Source organism: Spea bombifrons, chromosome 3, assembly GCF_027358695.1.
Source record: "Spea bombifrons isolate aSpeBom1 chromosome 3, aSpeBom1.2.pri, whole genome shotgun sequence".
NCBI classification, from domain to species: Eukaryota; Metazoa; Chordata; class Amphibia; order Anura; family Pelobatidae; genus Spea; species Spea bombifrons.
Window position 1 is genome coordinate 56,295,185 of NC_071089.1, and position 22,976 is coordinate 56,318,160.

General features: G+C 37.4%; 1 protein-coding gene across 1 annotated transcript; it reads right to left on the reverse strand.

Annotated features, from left to right (window-relative positions):
* Window positions 1–1,579: 1,579 nt before the first annotated feature.
* Window positions 1,580–8,205, reverse strand: GJA1 (gap junction protein alpha 1). Its single transcript, XM_053461285.1, has 2 exons — window positions 8,040–8,205; window positions 1,580–3,140 (listed from the first exon to the last, which is right to left on the reverse strand). The coding sequence occupies exon 2, from the start codon at window positions 3,122–3,124 to the stop codon at window positions 1,985–1,987; it is 1,140 nt and encodes a 379-aa protein (XP_053317260.1). The 5' UTR covers window positions 3,125–3,140; window positions 8,040–8,205; the 3' UTR covers window positions 1,580–1,984.
* Window positions 8,206–22,976: the final 14,771 nt, after the last annotated feature.

Sequence of the window (22,976 nt, forward strand, 5' to 3'; positions counted from 1 at the left end):
GATCATACATCAGGTTTTTGTAAACACCCTTTAAAGTCTCCTAGTGCGAGATGCTATGTACAGTTATATTTATCATGTATTCGTCAACCTCTCATTTTTTTTAATCGGCAGTTTTAACTCAATGAAGGTTCAAATTGTTAATTTCTTTAGTGTGAGATACTGGTCACCACTGTGTCATAATTAATGGCAACCAGTTTACTATTGATTATCCTCTTTTTTTTACACCATATCCTACTAGTCTTTTGTGAGTTGGAATGTACATTGCTGTTAATGGTAAAGAAAATGGGCTTTAGTCTGTTCATGTGTAAATGGACAATTATTACTGAAAACCCCTAGCTATTTTAAAGGCAGGTATACTGCCTTTAAAACAACCTTTGCTAGATTTGCATTTAGTTTGAGTGCGGCTGTGTACATACGACAGCAAGTGCAATTGATCTCCTACATTGGCGGTCCAGTTATCCCTTTCAGAGGGAATGAGCTCCATATGAATTCCTACCCTCTGGCAATGAATTGATTAATAAAGAAATATTATAAAACTGTAAAAAAAAATTTCAGCAGAGCATAGAAATATGAAATTTTCAGGATCAATGGTACTGCCAATTAGGAAAGAAATATGAAAGGTCAAGTTAATTCTCTGCAAGCTCTGTTTATCGTTTGATCACTGGAGTTACAAGTTTATTGGGAAGACATCCAAAGAGCCAATATATCCAGACACTGAAGAAAAAAAAATACATCGTCAATACTCTTTCTTGAATCTGTCATCTCACGTCCAGTCTTTTGACATACCTTTTACTGATCCCATATCACTTAATTCAATGCTTAGAATACATTTCTATGTACATATTACTATGACAGCTTTTATTGCTATAATCTAATAAAAATAGATCACGGTCATTTTGATACAATTGTAAGTATAAAACTACAGAGGATTTACAATGACCTGTCATTCTCTAGTGAAATGTCTGACAGTTATAACTTATCTCTGTAGAGCACTTCAGGAAATATAGGAAGAAAACGAAACATAATTTGATGCATAATTTCCTTTGTCCCGTAACTATGATAGCAGATATATTTATGTTACCCTACAATAAATGTGTCATGCATGTTGACCCTTAGGCCTAAAAATACTATGGAATGTGTTTTTACGCATTATGCTGCCATTGTATCTTGTTTCAAAGGAGCATAGCGCAAAAATGAAAAGTTCCGATGAAGACCTAACTGTTAAAATGTAAAATGTTTTCACATTTAAAGATTTTTGTATTATCTTAATGGTTAAGGCTTTCCATACTTTCACAGTATTTGAGGAAACAAGTATCACACGTATGGGAAATACGTAAGATAATGATGTAGGTTAAAATATTAATTGAATAACAAAATGTTAAGATTTGGAAGTTGTAAAGTGCAAGTCTGTGTAACTTTAGATAGTGGTCAATGCATTTGGTCATAAAATCATACCGGCTGTTTCGTGTTGAACATGGTCCTAAGGTTCAAGGAGACCACTCTAGGGGAGTCATATGCTTTATGTCAGAAAGCTTCATATTGTGTTAACTCACTTGTCCGTGCAGTGACGTATAGAGGAGATACTACCTATCCTTTTTTAAAGTATCCATAGGTCCACAAGATATCATACTATTACCCAAACCTCATTGTTCAGAATTTTTTAAGGCTTATTTTAAATATCTTGAAACTAACCATTCATTCAGTAACTCAGGTCAGACATTTTAACTCTCTAAGTGAGTTGAAACCACATACATCACTTTATATACAATTTATAAATACATTCTGGATTAAAATGAATGTGTAGTATTACGAGTCACTTAGTACTGTAAATTTTGCAATCAACTAATTAAATACCAAAATGTACCTCCCACACCATAAAAAGTACATGAAAATAGTATTAAAGTTTGTTAAATCTCTTCTTTGAGATTATAAAGTACCTCCACCATTCAAAAAATAAGCCTTCTTATCAAAATATGAAGGGAAACTAAATCTCTAGATCATCAGGCCGGGGCCTGCTGCTTGCATGGCTGCTTGCTCTGCTTGGTGGTCTATGGTCTAATATAGTTAGAGGCTGCATCTCATGTCCTGGTGCAACTTTCTTGGTATTTTGTTGCTCATCTGGGAAATCAAACTGCTGTGCATGAGTGTTCGAAATGGTGCTTCCAGCCTGGCCCATTCTGTTTTGTTCAGCACTGTAGTTAGCCCAGTTTTGTTCACTTGCTTGCTTATTATAATTACGGCACGAAGAAGGGTTTCTTTCTCCTGTAACGAGCTTGTATCCTGGTGGTGACATGGGAGCAGTTGGGGAGGAACAACTATTAAAATAGGCATATTTGGGTGAACCACAGTCCTTTCCAGTGCCCACGGGGTCGCTTGTTGGGGCGTAAGGGTCTTTCTTCCCCTTGATGCCATCCTTGATACTCTTGAAGGTAACATAAAATAGCTCAATGATATTTAAGCCCAAAGATACTACAGAAACTACTAACATAAACCAGATAAAAATGGTTTTCTCAGTGGGACGTGAGAGGAAGCAGTCGACCTTATGTGGGCAGGGATCTCTCTCACATGTATAGACAGCATTTAAGCTAAACCCATAGATGTACCATTGAATAAGAATGAAGCCCACTTCGAATGCTGATTTGAATAAAATGCTGATGATATAGGTACGAAGTAGGCCCCCACGCATTTTCACTTTGCCATGCTCTTCAAGGCCGTATTTGAACTTCTTAAGTTCAATTTGTTTAATCTGCATGTCAACATTGCCTCCGTCATTCTGGACCATTTTAAGTTCTTCTTCTTTCCTGTTCAGTTTTTCTTCTTTACGCATTAAGTAAAAAACATGGGCCAAATAAAGTAGAGTTGGTGTAGAGACAAATATAATTTGAAGAACCCAGAAACGTACATGAGAGATTGGGAATGACTTGTCATAGCAAACATTTTCGCAACCTGGTTGTTGAGTGTTGCAGCGGAATGCTGACTGTTCATCTCCCCAAGCTGACTCCACAGCGGTTCCTAAGAGAAGGATCCGGAATATGAACAGAACGGATAACCAAACCTTCCCTCCTGCAGTGGAATAGGCCTGCACCTTGTCAAGGAGTCTTCCTAATGCACTCCAATCACCCATTCTTATAGTATTCTACCTAAAGTAACAAGAAATCAAAATTAATTTCATATTTAAAAAACATAATTGAATGCTATTACATACTAGTATATTGATAATTTTTATGTACATTCAAATGCAATCAACTCTTTTTGAAAATACATACATTTGTACCTGCTGTCAAATATCTCTATCTCTAGACACAACGCCATACTACATCAAAATACTAATATCGGTATCATGGAAGTAAGGGACACCATCATGTTTTTATTGGATATTACAACTTTGCTGCTGTTTTTCATATTAAGCTTTTCATTTGTTTACTATTTTTGTAAAAATCCAGAATTTTAGTAATGTTTAGTAAATGTTATGTAGCATTTATTTTAATACTGTATAGTGTACCTAATGGAGTCAGGGAAAAGCTTCTCCAACATGGGCCACTGCATCAGGTTCAACTATATCTGGAAGGTTGAAGTCTGTGCAGGACATGGCACAGAATTCTCCACTAGTTTGTCCTCCCTTGCAGTCTGCGTGCCACCTGCTGCGAGGAGCCAGGATATGATCCAAAAGAGGAAACGATAGTGAGACTGGTCTGTGTCAGCAGACCTCTACCTCGAGACTAGGGTGGCTGTTGAGGGAGCCTTAGCTTAGGGCAGCTGCTGTTTTTATTTTGCTTGCTTTGTTTTGTACATTAAAGCAAGCTCTGTGAAAATGAGTATGGTATGTTTTATGGATCAGCTTCTACAGAGTTTGACACAAGATTAATCAGTCAGCTGACGACTGATTGGTTTAATCAGAACCCTTATAAATTTGATTGAATTAATGAATTATAAAGAGAATGCCATATGATTTCTGTCCTTTTTGTTGTCATACTTAAATAAGAGTTACGACCTCATTGTTGCCCGCTGACTTTGTTCTAACAAAAACAGTTCTTAAGTTCTGATAAGGCCTTTTCCTTTCTGACGCAACAGTTCATCTAGCAAGCTGGAGTGTCAATGTAACAAAATCCAGCAACCAGGGAAGTATTCATTGATTAAAATGGGTTACAATGCTTCTTTATTGTATACTTTCTGACTGATAAGTAAATAAGCAGAGTTTCTATAGACAATCAGGGGCTACAGAAACAAACACAGTGACTGTCTGTCCCTAATTGCATTTTAGTTGGTCTATAGACCGTAAGAAAATGTGCTACTTTTTTTTTTTACTTAGACGTCCCTTTGTATTCATCTGGTGTCAGCCGGCGCTACATCGCGTTTGAGTAAAAACACAAACTGCCCAGTTGAGTTAGCGAGAGCAAATGTTTTATCACTCCACAACTCAAATCTCACTGTTGCTGCTAATACTAGAAGCCTCTCATCAATAATCCTTTAGCAATCAATCAAAGTAAATCAGTGGTAAAGAAGTGTGTGAGCTACAATGATTTACTGCTAAAACAATTATAAAATAGCAACAAATAATATTTTTCTCCAAATTAAAAATGGGGTCTCTAATAACAAAGCTCCAAGTAATTCAGATTTACTCAGCATTACAATTGTGTACCACCTTCTGATTAACATGATGGCGAGCAATTAACGTATTCTTCTACAATGCAGACTGCCTACGGATAGAATGCTACCCTCAAAAAGCCTTTATTAAACCATGCCAGCACCATCTCCATTTAAAACTGTGCTATTGTTCAAATTTGTCTGCCCCATGCCATTATGGCACACACAAGAAAGTTGTCAATGTGGCCATTAAGTGTATATGGTATTCCTTCTTATTGATGTCTAATGTATACTCCTTAGCCCTAAAGCAGATACAGATGAATGCATTCTACATTTACAGAGATAATTAATTGCTCAATTCATATCTGCAGCACAGTTTCTGTATTTTCTATTATGAGCCCCCTTTAATAATTCTTTTTTGGGGGGGGCAGGGATCATCGGTTACATTGGTATCATCGGTAAGAGTTACTAGGGTATGAACCCCTTTCAAATGCTAGTGGAGAGCCGGTTATTATGCTGGCTAAACATTGCACTTCCTAATATCGCAGTCAATGCAATGATTACGCCATCGATCAGATACACAGTATTCATTTTACTTTATAATGGTCAGAGACATGAATGAGAAACAGCACATATTTTCTTAAATCCAAAATACAAGTTTGGTGACTTAATCACTGTGAAAGCCTGTCACCCTATAAATAAGTCATCATTCAAAAGAAACAAAAACTATATCTATTTTTCCCTAGACTCAATCTGATTCTTAAAGAATCCAAAATACTCTTCCTTGCCACGTGTGACACACACACGATTACACAACTACCCAGCTTGTAGCAGTAAGACTCTAAACGTGGCCAAAATGTGTATTATTTCAACATACAATTTTCTAAATGCAGATGTGACCTGGTTCACATCTGTAAAATACATTGCTTTAACCCCCCGTGAAGTGTAGCGTTAAAACGGCACATTATCAGTATTTTGGCACTCATGGAGGTAAATGTATTTACTCAATGTAGACCCAGGTGTCAAAGCCAGTTAGCTTTTTATTTTTCAGCGGCAATATATTTAGTACAGCTACGCTTTATGTAAAGCTTCTCATTCGAATATAACAAGAGAACAGATACATTTAGTGATTTAAATGAATAATAAAAGCTACATAACCATAACACCAGTTATGTATAGCGACTGTAGTCCTTTTTTCTTTTTGTATATTATTAAGTAAGTGCATGATTGGGATTTTCTGATAAAACCTTGGCTGACTTAGAACAAGGAGGATTTAAATCCATAAGAAAGCTGGTCGCTATATAAATCAAATGGTCCAAAATCTTTTTTTCTTTTCATTTGGTTCATTTTGTTTTCATTTTAGTTTTTTAAGGTTTATTTGGATTATAACCATTGTGCAGAAACATCATCACTGGATGGATAAGGGTGATGGGCACTGGACCCCAATAGAATCTTTTGCCTGAGACAATCCCACTCATTCACCATGGTGTAATTTTTATTCTTTTAAGGCAATTAGGAAAAAAACAGACATTATTTGGTTTGTAAATATTCTAAGGCAATATCTAATGAAATACAGGAAAGGCACGATATTTCGGTAGTTCAAAGCAAAGTGTGCTATCCAGATGTTCTAATGGCAGAGCTGAAGATAATGATGACTCTACTTTTCAGAGTATGAATTTTAAACAGATGTGCAACAAGGAGCCTTTCCTCTCATTACATTACAAGGCCAATAAGTATGAAGACTAATCATTTGCTCAATCACATCTAATGCAAATTAACCCAGACCTTACTTAATAAAATGACTACAACTTACTCAGCAAGATTACCAGCAATTAGTCTAAACACAAAAGTATGAAATTCCAAGTCATGCAAAGTCTAATGCAAGCCAGCTAGAAACCTGTGGAGCTGGTGTCAAATTTCCTGCCTGCGAACCACAGAAGAACAGAATGCTAAGTAAGGGGTTTCATTCCATAATTCCGATGTGGCAAATTTATCATATGTTTTATTATTTCGCAAGTCGTTTAAAGCTGTAAATTTCCAATTCAAATACATGTAGTTTAGTAACACTCACAGTTGTGTAATACCGCAATGGAATAAAGCCGATCGTGACACAGGACCCTCAGGTTTTCCTGTTGGCGTCTTGTCAGCTCAATGATGCCATTTGCCAGTATTTTGGGTAAAAATTCACAGTACTTTTTAAAAAAATATATATATAAACTAAATATGTTTAGAACAGGGATATCAATAAATAGGCCCCAAGCCACTGAAAAACAACAACTCTTAGGATGCTCAGCTAGCCAACATATTAGCTGACGCTCAATGGAAGAACACGTCGCAGAGCATTAATTTAGAAGAACTATTAAAAACCTAAATAGATAACTTAATAGACGTGGCACCAATAGCCCCCTTCTCCAATACAGAATAAATGATACATGCCTTAAAATATCCACATTCAATTTACTGCAATCTATAACAATATTAATAAAAAGGGTAGATACAAAAGCTGACACAACACTATGGAAACAACACACAATAGGGCTAACACAGGGCAGGCTCACGGGCTAAGAGAACCTCCTATTTTTCATTTTTATGCCCTTTGGTGGAATTATTGGGACCTTCTGAGGGTCTGTCATTCTTCTGTTCTATAAAGATTTTTAAGCACCATCATCATTCGTCATTTCCCACATCCACAGGCAGATTATAAATACTACTTTATATATATATAGCAGATCTTAAGTACTACTTTATATACATATATAAACATATGTATGTATGTAAATATATGTGTATATATACACATTCACAGTATCGGGACATTGTCTCTGAACGAATGGGACAGCTGGCAGGTATTAGTGCCTTAGGGGCCATGTGCACTCATGCAATACAAGAATCTTTGTATTGTTATTTACCACGGACACTTTTTGACTCTCTAGGATTACATTTGTATTCTTAGAGATGCTAACCTAAGATGCCAAGGATATCAGGACTGTGTATTTTCTGATCTGTAGCACTGGTTAATACTGGCATACCTGATAGGTAAGCATTACAGAACAATACAGCTAACAACTAATCCAATGTACTATATAACTTTGTTCTTGATAACCAGAATATCACTCAATGAAAATAAAACACTGCGGTCCTGTATATATATGCTACAAAGTTCCTAAACAAGAAGGCATTACACATAGAAACAGTTCCTCCAGGTGAATCAAACAGTAACGTCTTTTTAAAGAAAGGGTCTAAGTGCACCTCAGGAACCCAAATAGTTAATTCATTTTCCATTTGGTACTGTGAACGTCATCCCAGCATTTCTCCACATCACTAATGATATATATAACCATAGCTATAAATATATCGGTCTATACCTCGTCTATGATATAACAAGTACAAAGGCATCATCACAATGCTCCATATTTAGAATTAGAACTATACATAATAATTACAGCATATTTTACCTTATTGGTCCAAACTAAAGGAAATGAGATCCAGGGTGTTCTTGAAAAGCGAAGTGAGCAAGTGACTAGAACAGGCACTTAAACCTGTCCTTTTAAAGTTTAAAAGCCTGTTGCTTACTGTGCAGACTTCCTCCTCCTACTGAATTCGCAAAACTTTTTTTGTACTTCAAACACTCCATCAAGGCTTTTAAAAAGTTTGTAATCCTCAACTCCTCCTTCAGGCTGGACAGAGAGAGGAAGAAAAGGGAGGAGGGATTGGGAAATAAAAAGGGAAACAAACAGTAAATGAAGAAAAGGCCTGAGAGAATGGTGATGAAGGCGACAAAAAAGTGTACAATATCAGTAATGACAAAAGTCATGTTTATTTAGCAAAATTGCTACATCTGTCAAGTGTCTTCAAGAACTTATATATCAGTTCTTAACTTATTCTTATACATATTCTAGCTCACAAAAGTAACGTATAGTAATATAATTGGTATACATTCATGTATATCTATATGTATTATTATTATTATTATTATTATTATCTTTATTTATTCAATGCCACAATCTTACAATACATATATTCAAAAGGTATGACAAAACAAGAACTGACAGACTAAGACTAACATTAGGTAAAGAGGGTCCTATAAGCCTATAAGGGTATTGAGAAACATAAGGTATTGAGAAAGGGGGGAGAGAGTGCAATGGATGGATGAGGAAAATGTATTAGTGATTCTCTGAAGAAGTGGGGTTCGAGATTTTCCTTTAATATTGAAAATCGGTGAGAGGTTAGGTGGAAGTGCCAGAGGTATGGAGCAACACACGTGAAGTCTTGTAAGCTGGAAAAGAAAGAAGTGATGAGGAGGAGAACCGTAGCCCATGGGAAGAACATAAGGATCAAGTAGGGGAGTATATTGTTTTTTCGGGCAGAAATGTATGGGGGAGCAGTGTTATCTTTAATGGTTTGCAATAATGTAATTTTTCCTTTATTTCATGACTGTATTACTATATTTGCCTTCATATTGGTCTCCTTTCTATTCTGGATATATTGATAACATACCTATGTACCTTACTGTAAATAAGATTTTAATTTCCCAGAGTACCTAAATTTAAGCATTGTAATGATCATAATTGACTTGTATTATTAAAATTGATATATATATATATATATATATATATATATATATATATATATATATATATATATTCTTTGTAACATTGTGTTTTCAAATATGACATTGTAAAGTAAAAAGCACCTTCTCACTATACCTATTTTAGGAAAAAAATGTACTAAATCCACAAAAACTTCACTTCTTTAGACCACAGCTTATATAGAGATTTATTGTTTTAACTGTTTTTTTTTTTTCTAAAATACACTTTACAATATGTATTTTACTAGTTTCTTGCAGGTATTGTATCAAAAGGTTAAAGGGCATCTAAACTTATAGCATAAAACATATGTAGTTTCCAGTGAGGATATCTGAAATTTGAATGTATATATTATACAGGACTACTGTGTAAAAACAATATAAAAAATAAATGTTGTCTTTTTCTTGTAATCATTTTCTTAAAGTCTAGACATCTAAAACCTTAGGCACATAAATGATTTATTTTATCAAATACATACCATTCTATGGGTACGCAAGAATACCCCAAAATAAGAAGAGAGTTAAAGTTGATGTTCCACTTACTCTGCTAACGAAGGCGCCTAGGTGCTGGGTAAGCATGGTTGCACTTTCGATTTAGCCCCACTAAAAAAATAATTTACCATACTAATGGGTGGGGTAGTTTAAGTAGAAATGCAAATAAGAGAAAGTAATTATGCAAATGAGGACAATGAGGTCCTAGGCATTTCTTTTTCAAGTGTTCTATGGGGGTGGTTTAACGAGAACTCCACTGCACCTCTCCCCATCTTGCCTTTTTTTTGGCCATACTCTACCTGCGCCCCCCACTTTTTGCTTTTTTTTGCTCATGCTAGGGAATCAGTAGAATTGTATCAGGGTTAATTAGAGTAGGTGTCTTCATGCCCATTAATTTGGAACAAGTCATGGAAGAACCAACAAGCTGAGACACATATTTATTTACTGACTTCAATTTAATTATATCATATAAAAATATCCTCCTTGTGGCAGTCCTTAAGCACTTAATGTTAAGTGTCTTACAATTTACTTACAACATGTAATTTGATCTTTGGATAAAAATACAAAGATCAAAACTATAACAAAATGTACTTGCATATGTGTTTTATATACAGGGACAAATATGCACGTACTCCCCATGGTAGTTGAAATGTACTTAATGTGGTAACATTAAGGGGAAAATAATGCAGATCAGCATTTTTGTTTCTATGCGGTAGGACATAAGATGAAACTGCAGATTTAGAAATGTGATTCTTCATACGTAAACAATTATATATATATATATATATATATATATATACCGTATATATATATATATATACACATATATACATATTATATGATGAAACAATAATGTAAAAATATTATAATATGAAAGCTTCTGCACAGTATTCTTAAACTTGTATTTTCTGTATTTGAGAAAAAAAACAGCGAATTACTATGTCACGTGGACATATATCATTTCTTCGCATTTCGGAAAAATCTGACATTTGCATCATTAAAAAAAATGGAACAGGAGATAATTTCCATTGAATTTTTGATGTTCATGCTTCTACCTGTTTATATAGTCATTCATCACAAAACCAGAAGTAAAGTCAGCTATCTTAATGTTTCAAAGGCCTGAAAAATAGTCAACTGGGTCATGGATATGTACATTTGGAATACCTACCTTTTGGATGAAAATAATTTAAAACAAGGGAAATTGAAGTTACTATTTCCTGCTTTAAATCACTACGTTATTTATTTATGTTAAAGAAAATCCATTTTTTTTGTGTTTGTCTTTAATTCATATGTGACAGGAAAATGGAATTTGATTAAGTACGGACAGATACTCATCACACTGTTAATAGCTTGCCAAGGAACTATGTTTGTGTTGAGATATAACGGATATATACATACAGGTTTTAGGATTTGTTCCAAACCAGTTTATGATTCATTCTGTACTTAATGTCAGTGCATGGAGCTTACGGTACCATTATTCTAAAGTTATAGAAGTTTAATTACTAGAGTCTTCTCCAGTTAAACAGCCAAAGGTAGGGTTGATCAGAGGTATCATTTTGGTGATATACATTTCCCTATTCTAAAATATTCATTAAACGATCACTGTTAAATCTTCACTTTGCAGAAGGGCAGGGGTATAAAATCTATAACATTTCAGTGTAAGAGAGTTGCCCGACACACCTTATGGCTATTAGTGTGGCCTGTCTATGGTCTGGTTTTAGCACACGGTTTTCAGCCCATCTGTAGAGTTCAAGGAGTTCACACTAAACTATACCTTGCATTTAACCTTTTTGCTACATTAAATGGGGCATTAATCCATTTGATCAAACTCCTTAGTCACAAATCATGAGATGGAATGGCAAATCACCTACATTTTAATGAAACATGCATTGTTTTGCCTATACATTTGACGCTAGCGCCACCTTCTGTGCACAGGCAGTGCCATGAAACATTTTCAAATCTGATCAAAGTTCCTCTTTATCCTTCCTCTTTGCCCTCCTTGGTCAACTCTCTTGGTAAACTCTTGTTCGGTGGCACTTATATGTTATGTTTGATAACTATTGTAATTTTATTTATATAGTCTTTATGTTAAATACAAAATAAATGCTAAATGAGCTCATTTTGATTCCACCCAAAGTGTTCTTGCACTGGCCCATAATTTGGGCGCCATTCTCTTTAGCTAAAGCTAAGTCACCAACGAATAGCCAGGCAGCTAGTAGATAACTTAAACTCAGGAGAACTCTATTGGAGCTAACCTCTAATCTATTAGTACTTGTGAATATATATGCACATGCAAATTATATTTTGTGACAAAATGACTTTGTCATTTTTTTGTGACATTAGTTTTCTTTTTGGTTATTTCTTTTTTTTGGGGGGGGGGAATGTTGTGTTGCAACACGGCTAGATAAGGTAAGTGTGCAGGTGGGGGCCAGATACAAGAATACATGGCAGGGGAGCGTTCGGGGGGCACAGATAGGACTGGGGGAGAGAACAGGGGCACACAGAGAGAGAGACTTATTTTTGGGGAACAAATGTAGCTTCTGAATAAAGAAAGCCCTCTGAATTTGTACAAACTAAAAGGACAGGAAACAAAATGTGTTGTCCGAATGAGCCAGAAACGAAACAAAAAAATGTCCAAAAATTATTTTGGCCCTTGTGCATGATGTTTTCTGTTTTTGGTTAAAAAATTTCACCAATCAAGTGGCTAGTTGAACTTAACTTAATGCAAGGAACAGCTAACAAATGCCACCTAGTGTAGTATAATGGAATTGTATTTTCTTTAATATTCTGTTCCATGGGTGTCAATTCTTTATTATTCAAGTTGAAGAGTCTGTTGGAGGCCTGTGTCAATCTTATCCGGTAAATGAAAAACTTATTTGAAAGCCATCACTAATTCATCCTAGTTAGTTATTCACCAGAGACATCCAGCCCACTTGCTTTATGGAGGATACAGGAGAAGCGCATGAAGAATTGGAGCATTGTGGTCAATCACCGCAACAGAGGCAAATCCTGACAGACGCTATAATGTAGAACACCTATATATATATATATAATAAACAGCACCTATGCTGTTGTGAAGGAAAATTTAAGTCAAGCAGAGATATCTGCAAGCAGCTAGAAAGTTGGGTAATTGATGGAAGGTGACAGGCCAACAATTTTGCCTGGCTTTTTCATTGCGTATATTTGTGAGTATTTTTATTTCTATCTGTACTTACTGCGCACCTCTGCAATATTCACCAGCCCTGTCATTTAAATATTACCATCACAAAAACAATTATGATGAAGAGCAGACAATGACAGCCAGGCCAGGACACAGAGAGCTGTAAGCAGCAAGACAAGGCGTAAGTCAGACCCCCATACTCTGGTAATGATAATAGTTCCCTAACTTAAGCCTTCTCTCCACTTCTATCTGGTCTGTCTGATACTCTACCCTAGTCTGCTGCATTACTGGTAAAAATGAAGATGTGCATTGTAATAGTTATGCAAACACATTTAGGATCTTCTGCACTTTGAGGTTGGTGAATGTTTTGCCTAGTTCTACATGTGGCCAAGACTGGTGTAGCTCACAATAACACTGGATAATCCAGATAAATCCCTGGAGTTGAATCAAAGTTGGAGAAAGCTAATACAGGTGCTATCGCATGTAGTATACTTAAAATAATGGGATACAAAGCACAGCATTACTTCAGTAATTAATTAATGCTACATAGAAAACCAAGGAGTATGATCAAAAACGGCTGTGGTAGCAGGCCTTCAAGATTGGCATAGGAAGACATATCTGCATTATAAGATTGCTTCCTCATTACATTCTTTTGAATGATGTCAATCTTCCAAAGGTCAAGACTCATCAAACTCTTCCAGAGAAGAAAGTAGTGGCCTGACATTTAGAATTAATACAAGGCTAGCATGACTGAGTCGATTATTAAATTACCCCTTTCTCCTGTCTGCCTGGAGTCTTTCCAGGGCTGGTATAAACCCTCAAGGGTGACATAAGCCTGCCTGGGTTGAAGCATTGAGCACTCAAAGCATTGGAGATGGTTGTATGTTTGCCTGTCCGAAGGATGGCGGAGGCTCCCAGAGAGCTGGCTCTAGTGGAGAAAAGGCTGTGCAAGTTATGGCCACTCTGCTTTAGTAGCTGGGTTAGCTGCTTGTTTGGTCTCCATGGGCTGTGCTCCTGGAGGATAGTTATCCTTTCGCTACTGTGCTCTTGAATACACAGTAGACCCATTGCTGCTGCACGGCGGCATTCTCTGGAACCCATCCTTATTGGCTAGGACATTCCAGTTGGGTTGTTACCATCATGGTCTCATTGTAATGGTTACCTAAATAAATGTTATGGCCAGTTCTAAATCCATCACACCTCTGTAGTTCTTATTTGGCGTGTTTGATGGGATTGGAAATATATGCCTTAGTCAAGCATGGTTACTAAGCCTAACAGCAAAACGGTTCTTCCAAAATAACTTCAACTGAGAATAAGAGCATCGTAAATAGATTAGGGAATAGCTGGACATGAAACCTCTGGCTTCATAATAGATATCCAAAACGGGAGATACATTATCTCAAATAAGGAACTTGATATTTCCATTACTATTTAGACTACAGCAATCTTGATCATGCACAATCAATACCAAGCAGGCTTGATGAAATGAAGTAGGTATACAACAAATAATAACGGAATGGTTTGTACAGAACAACATATGATACAAGAATTCTTAAGGTTAAGAGTTAATGTGCAAATAAGATGGGGGGAGTGAAACAATGGCGGATCTAGAAATAAATCCAAATATACTCGCTTAATTCATTTAATCATGAGAAGCTACAAACATGTCCTTGATGAAGTTGCACTATTTTAAACATTATCTTTAGTTTTATTTTGCTTTCTTGTGACTCTTCATAAGTACAGGTTCCCATCGTTGGAACGTGTTGTGGAAATCAACTAATGACTGTTTTTGAAGTGTGGTTTCTAAGATGTGTAATTATAGAAAATGAACAAATAAATCCCTAGTCTGAGACAATGAACTTATATAAAATATGAATCAATAATGGGATACTCGTGATTCCGTTCAGTAAACAATAGACTATGTAAAATATTTTTGAAATCATTTTTAGGTAATAAAGTAATACAAACAATCTTACAAAACAGTGATTGATATAATAAATCAGTGATCATATATAGATTGAATGATATGGGATCAATTTTAAATATAAGTATTCATTAGAAAATAAAACATATGAATATATAAATAACAAAGTGATAAATTACTTTATCTTATTTAATTAATGATATGTACATTAAAATACCAGAGAAAGAGGTTGCGTAAGGTAGAAACATACTTTTGTTGTTTTAAGATTGTATTATGGATATAATCAGGGGCGTACCTAGAGTATGTGGCACCCGGGGCAGATCCTTTAGGTGGCACCCCCCACACACAAAAGATATAATGTTGGCAAGAATACTTATTTCACAAATTTGTAAACTGTCAACTCGAAAAAAACTAGAAATCTTAAAAAAATATTATAAACTTATAACTAAAGTTTAAATAAATAACAGATATGGTACAGCATAACTGGTCAGTGCACCCAGTGCAAATTGTATACAATGGGTGGCGCATAGGCAAGGTGGAGCATGGGTAGGGCTAATATGTGGCAAGTGGCATCATCAAAATGATATGGAGCCGATATCATTGATCATTACATTTGGTGCTGTAGGAGGCTCACCTGTACAGCACATAAACAGAAGCGCTTGTCTGTATTATTTGTTATTCCTGCCTGGGCTAACTGTGTATGGGAATCTGAGGTGATCTCCTGGAGAGGGATATGTATGCTTCTGTGCAGCAATGTCAGCGTAACGTCTAGGCACATACTGCAGGTCCTCCCTAATATTCAGGTGAACCACAGGATTGTAGGTGATCTGGTTTTTGAATGAAATTGGAGGCAGGAGTGCTTGAAATAGATTTATCCCATGCGCAGGTATAAATATCAAAGCTTTGTCAACTATGAAATATGATTTAACCTATGTAATAAAGTTGTGCAAAAAAAAAGAAGTATATTTCTGTCATGTGCACTGATGTGTTATGCTTATATACAGCATTAAAAGCTTATGAAACTCCACATTTTGAGCTATTTATGTTGTTATTATACATTTCAAATTTACCAAGAAATGGTAAAAAAAAACAACAACATTAGTTTGGTAATTTAAGAACTGTATAAAAAAAAACATGGATGGAAGATGAAGTGCTGCAAGTAAAGTCAAATTGTTATATTAGGCAACCGGCTTTATTTCCTATCTGCAGATCTCTGGTTAATTTCATCCTCCGCTGGATGCATCATTGAATTTTTATTTGTACAGATTGTACCAAAAGATGTATTTCTCATGTTATTTTGACATCTCTAGTTTTAACTGAGATTACAAATATTCATTTTTAACAAAGACTGAAGTTCAAAGTAAGAAAAATACATTATTATAGAAGATTATTAAAGGGGAAGTGCTTTTTTTTAATCTGATGATGACTTTGATGTAGGAGAACTTAAAAGGCCAAATGTTATTCAAACCCAACCAGTATTTGCTTGTATATGTTTATTAAAGTTAAAAAGTTTATCTTAATTAGTAGAAAATGTTACATAAATATTTAATATACATAATGCACTTCCATGTTTACAAATCAAGTGTTCAATTCGTTCTAGATGGCCTCCACAGGATCTAAATTAATGGATGAAACAATTCTAGGTGTGAAGAATAAGTCCAATGAAACTAGATATATTTATTACCCAATTAGACTTTCTTAAAGAGATCTAGCCATCATGTGCACTTCATAGCATATGATAGCTAGTGTCACCTTTAAGTGCACATTTTGTGCATGTAGCTCCATGGATTCACCTATCTATGTGTTGGCTTTAGTTCTCGGTTCACCAGCGATTTGCATAACAGGACATGCATTCGTCGGAACAATTCTCCCCGGGAGTAGAGCATTCATACCCATAGCCACCCAACTTCAGTGATGCCTCTAATGAGACTCCCTCCATGCACATGGTCACTGATTAGGAGACTTTTCTTTACAGGTAAATAATGCATATGAAGATAATTTAATATGCATTCTTCAGTGGTGGGGTTGCATGGGGGATTAGACTGCTGGTATACGCTCTGCAGCTCTGCAGCTCCACTGCCTCATGCAGTACGAGAGATCCTACGCAAACAGACATCTTGAACAGAATGATGTCACTCAAATTTTGGTGCCACCCCCGGCTTAACTTGAAGGGGAACCAGTTGGACGGTAAAGAACTCTTCTGAGATAGTAGGGCTCTGTCTTGTGGGGGGGGGCAGTGTCCTATGCTAGAATAGAGTTTCCTCTGATAAGCAAATATTGCTGTTTACGGAGCTTTTTGTTCCCTTGAATGCCTTCTCGTCTGAGAGCTCACAATGTTTGCTGGGTATGAATATATCACAGTGTCCTACAACTCTAAAAGTCACACTACATTTTATATAAATAGCAGAAAATTAGTTTAATGAAATGGTGTGAATAAAATATATTATTTTTTCTTCTATACGATTTCACGCAATGGCATGTATCAGAGAGATTGTCACTCTTTTTACTAAGATCCATTTGTACCTGTTTTCTTGGAGCTCAATATGTTAGGTGGATATACCTCAAATCAATTCCACTGTATCAAATCTTGGAAATTAAATATATTATGATACCCCTAACATTTCTGGTGTCCAAAGTTGGACACATGTGTTGAGCAAGTGGCAAGGGGCAGGACTAGCTGTGGAAGTTGGGATGGGAGACATGTCTACTCTCTCCTCTTACCTAAACAGTAAGTGATTTACAAGATGACATGTGGGAACTTCAAAGGAAGCCTGTGCTCAAACAGAATTGGAAGATGTCCCCAACCACCCCACAAAAGAAGGATAGTGGGGCAGCTTCCTGGGGCAGTGTCTAAAATGTGGACTGTCTTGCAAAAACTTAGACTGTTGTGAAAAGACCTTATTAATAGCCTTTATATGTTCTTGTGACTATTTCACTATAAAGTAGTGACATTTCTCGAAATGGTTAACACCATTTTCAGAAGACAATCTACCTACATCTCTAACAACCAGCTGTTTCCAGCTGATATGTAGCAGTGATGTAGCAGAGTAATTTTCCATGGGAATGAGAACATACTAGTGACAATAGTTTTTACGCATTTAATTGATGGACCAGGTTCAGCTGTCCTGAACAAAGTAAAGCCCACTGCAGTGCGCAACTGAAACCAACGTTTTCCTTTTGCTGACCAGAGGAACAGTAAAAAGTAAATCTATATCTTGGAGTTGAGAATAAGATAAGCACTGTACATATATTAATAAAGCAACCAAATAAAACGTATATGTATGGGGCTTATACATAAAATATGACTCTTTATTGAGGGATCTCATCAAAGTAGCAACCAGTGGTATGTCTCTCTGGATTTATTATGACCATTTTAACCTTTGCACCAGAATCACAACCTAAATATTTTGCCAGGTTTGAGTGATATTTCTCTGTTATTACACAAAGGTTCCTGGGGTTTCAGTTCATATTAAGTGCTTTTGATGGCAACTTAACAAGGCCTTATTCAAACTAAATAGAGGATGATGTGCTGTTTGAAGTTGCATGATCTTTCTTTGTATATGCCATAGATGTTTTCTGTAAGTGAAGCCCCTTTTAGTTAGTTCACTTGGTGGCTGTTCAAAACCAAATCAGCCCAAGGACATAATAAATCAAAAACCCACCATAACATGTACCTTTTTTAAATCCAGTATTTTTTATTTTTTTTTTACAAATTTGGTTTAAAAGGTACGGTATATTGTAATTTAGTGGCATGTGGGGAGAAATGCCCAGTAGTTAACATGGCTTATTCTACCTTTCAGCAATTAAGGTGATTTAAAAAAATCAGGTTTTCAGTTGTCATTGTCTCATGCGCAGTACTAAAAATACTAATTTACTAAAAGGACTAATATGATAAAGTTAAACAATCTTCTAGCATTAGTAATATACACCCTCTAATCATAACAGAAGCTTATTCAGTTTATGGGTTGTCTTTTTGTCAGTGTAACAAACCATATGTATGTTAAAAACACAGTTCCATAAGTGACTATTGTAGAATATAATTTAAGAATACTAGTTGTAGTCTCTGAAAAACAGCATATCATTTCAAGAGGCTAATTAAACTGTCACTGGTGCTCAAGACACATTTTATAACAGTCTGTCTTGGAAAAGACCTAAATTGTTTGGCCAAAAAAACCTTTCAAAATGTCTCTTTGATGAGACGCATTTGGAGAGCATTTTCAAGAATCCATGTTGCATAGCAAATGATGTTGATGTTGTGGATAGAAAAAAAAATTGCTAGCGAGTTAAGCTTCCTCTAACAAATAAACATTTTTGGCATATCTCTGTCCGCCCATATATTCAAAATTAAGTAAAATGTTGAATTGCATCTATAAAATCTTATGCCAGGTAAAATAAAACCAGATCCAATATTTATAACCTTAAATGAGAATATCAATTCATCAACTAGGTATACCTATGTGTTGTAAAGAATCACTGCTAACCATATTGTTTTTTTTCAGGAACATGTAATTGTCAAGTAACACAAATTCAAGCACCGATAAGATGTTGACATAGAAACTATTTTTTTTTGTGGTAAAATCTTCGGAGGAAATTATAAGTTGGTCTGTCAGCTCTGGTATTTACTTAACATACTTGAGCGGTCATAATCAACTGTTTTTCACAAAACCATGACCTATTTAAAGGGAAGGAATTTAGACCAAGCAGTATTGGCCTTTGAGGGCACTATAAGGGAATGCCATATCAATATATCTTTAAATTCCTTCACTGTATTAGCCTCTATGACTTCTGTTGGGATGCTGTTCCACTTTCTTACCACCATCATGATGCATAATGAAGTGTAGCGAGTAAAAATCTTCAGCTTACCTGTAAATAAATCTGTAAACCAACTAATTAAATGATGATGAGAAATTTCTGTTGGTGTCATCTGATATATGTATTAATCTGTTATTTGAAATAAAATATTATTTAACAAAATGCCCCCCCCCAGCCCACCATAGGCTCATTCCTGACACCATATGCTGATATACACACTGTGTCCGTCCACGAGCCCACGCCCAAGCCGCCGTGGCATGCCAGCAACTCTCGGTGCCTACAGTATGTGCCAGCTTGGTACACCCGTGTCGCTCAGGGTGTAGCACATGCTGACACCATGTGTCTGTTTTTTCTATCACGACAACGCTATTCGCATGCGTCGGTGGCGATGAAGTCATTATGGCCCCCTATTGGTTGATTGCCCATTTTCCCACCACTAGACCCAACCTCGGATTATCCTGACCTTGATTCTCTGCCGCTGACCCTGTACCGCTGTGTTTGCTCCGAATAGCTCTACCTGTACCTTTCTACCTTGTGGGTCCGCTCCCGTCTCTGCATCGTGGGTTCATCAACCTGTGCTGTTCTAGGTCCTGTGTAAAACACACTCATAGTAACATCCTACATTAAGACATCAAATACAAACAAATACACACTCATGTGCTGACACAAAACCCTTAACTAACATTATACACTAACATATACACAAACTCGAACACCATACAGTATCAAGTTCAGAAGCAATCTAAAAGCATACACTAACACACACACCACCACCGTACCTGGGTACTTATCGGCTCCGGCTACCCGGAGCTTTCCCTTGAGGGATGCAGCCAGGACTGTGGCCCCACTGACGTCGGAGGCATTCCCACTGACGTCGGTGGGAACACCCCCATGTAAAGGAAAAACTGGGCTGGGAGCGGGGCGTGTCAGCACCCCGTGACCTGGAGGATTCGGGTATTGACCCAGAGAACCAAAGGAGCAGCGCTCACCCGGCAATCTCTGGGTCAAACCCAGAGAGTTCCCTGGTATGACTACCACCATAGACTTACACACACCAATTCACAAACATTCACATACATACATAAAGACACCGAAACAGCATACTTACACATACATACTGTGACATTCTGCCATGGTTTCCTGGCTCCTGTATTGTGCATTCAGGTTTTTGGACTGTTCCTAGTTCAGCCTCTAGTGGCCGCTCTGCCTATGTTTCTGCTCTCCCCCTTTTGTTGTCACCTGGCCTTGTTACCTGCTGCCCTGCAGTATAAAGGGCTGTAGCTTCCTGCAAACTGGGCCTTGGCATTGTAGTAATAGGACCGGTTTGCCCTGGTCCTGTTCCTGAATTATTCCTGGCTTCCCTTTTGTACCTGATTCTGTATTGCTCCTGCCTTCAGCCCTGCGAGTGGGCTTCTTGTCGTGTGCCCTGCAAGTGGGCTTCTTGTCGTGTGCCCTGCGAGTGGGCTTCCTTTCGTGTGCCCAGCCTGAGGGCTTCCAGCATGTCCAGTCCTGTGCTCTGCCAGTGAGCTTCCAGTTGTGTGCCCTGCCGGTGGGCTTCTATTTCAGCATCAGCCTTGCCAGTTCCAGTCCCGCACTTCTGTCTGCTGTGTGCCTGTCTACTTTGCACCATGAATCGCAGTGTACAAACAGACAACGCTATCCCTGCACCGAGGCCCCTCGCTAACCTGCTTACCCAGTGTGTGACACATACACCTACTCTGTCATTTTCCCATTACCCATGTTGCTCACACACTTCTACTCCTTACTTTGCAAGCAGTTCTGCCTTTACTGCAGATTGCATGTGAGCAGGGGAGGGCTGGCAGCCTAAGGCCTGGGGGGCAAGTCAAGTGAAGTGGCTCCGCCCCCTCGCACTCACCTTTCACCCCTCACGCTGCTCCCATCACTATGCGGCCATCAGACTGCTGGAAAACTTATCTAAACGGCCGCTGGGTGCTGATGCCACAGGCCGGAGCTACTTTAATCCTTTTTTTTATTTATTTAATATGCCGGATCGGCTTGCCATATTAAAAATAAATAAATAAAGTATTAAAGTAGCGCCGGCCGGCAGCATCAGCACCCAGCGGCCATTTAGATTCGATTTCCAACAATCTGATGGCCGCATAGTGATAGGAGCAGGGTGAGGGGTGAAAGTTGAGTGCGAGGGGGCGGAGCTTTCACCCCTCACGCTGCTCCCATCACTTGGCGGCCATCACATACGGCCGCTGGGTGCTGATGCCGCCGGCCGGTGCTGCTTTAATACTATTTTTTTTTCATTTAATAGCCGATCCGGCTTGCCATATTAAATTTTTTAAAAAAGTATTAAAGTAGCGCCGGCCGGCGGCATCAGCACCCAGCGGGCGTTTAGATTAGATTTCGGGCGGCCTGGGGGGCAATAGCCCGCCCCTGCATGTGAGCTGCTACCCTGTTGTTGGCTGACCACTTTAGGGTCATGTAACACACATTACTTTATCCTGCTGGGTGCCTTGGTTACCTTAACTTGTGTAAAATGCATTTGCATTCTGTAGCATTAACATTACCGTTCACTGGAATTAAGTGGCCTAGTCCAAACCTTGACAGACCTATCATTTGTGTGTTCTGCGTGTTGTATTCTGCAATAAGTATATTACATCTCCCCACTAAATTCTGGATCCCAGAAATCAATATGGGAATCAGCCAGTACCAGAAATCAGGAAATTCTATTGTGTTACGCAACTGTCAGGCATTTCACCAGATGAGTTTCTCACTAATACCTTTATGAAATCTTCTTGACACCTTATTTGGTAACATCTAAGAAACACATTAATAAGCATTTAAGACTATACCAGAAATATGATACTAGCTCATATAACTCATATTCACAGGAAAAATATTTTTAAAAAGTTTATTTTTAGATGCTTTCATATTGGTATTATTATGCCATTTCACTAGAATGCTATTTTGTGGAACAAATCCTATGTCATTAGTTGCTTATTCATTTGGCTCACAGCATTTTTTTTTTAACAGTCTAAAGCCTAAAATTAGATTGTATTTTTTTAGTGCATGGTGAAGTACATTTTGCATGGACTCCAATGTATTGTGTTGTATGCAGATTGTTGCAGGGGATTCTTTAGTTTCATTTAACCAGCTGCCTCAACTGATTTTCTCTATGTCTTGGCTCAACCCTTATCATGGGAACCCTCTGGATTTGACCCAGAGTCTCCAAGCTAAACCCTGCTTCCCTGGGTCTCCTGTTCACAAGGCAGAGAAGCAGCATTTGGTCACGATGACTTCCCTTTTGCTTCCTGCCCATCTCCCTCCCAATTCCCCTCCACCAAATACTGTCCGGGGTTAGCCTTGTCGATTTTTACAGCTATCGTAGTCCCACCACTTCATGCAGCCCCTCCTCCAGAAGAGGGAGCGCTCCAGTTAGCTTACATCAA

Coding starts and splice junctions, on each gene's coding strand:
- GJA1 (XM_053461285.1), bottom strand. CDS start 3,124: ATGGGTGATTGGAGTGCATTAGGAAGACTCCTTGACAAGGTGCAGGCC.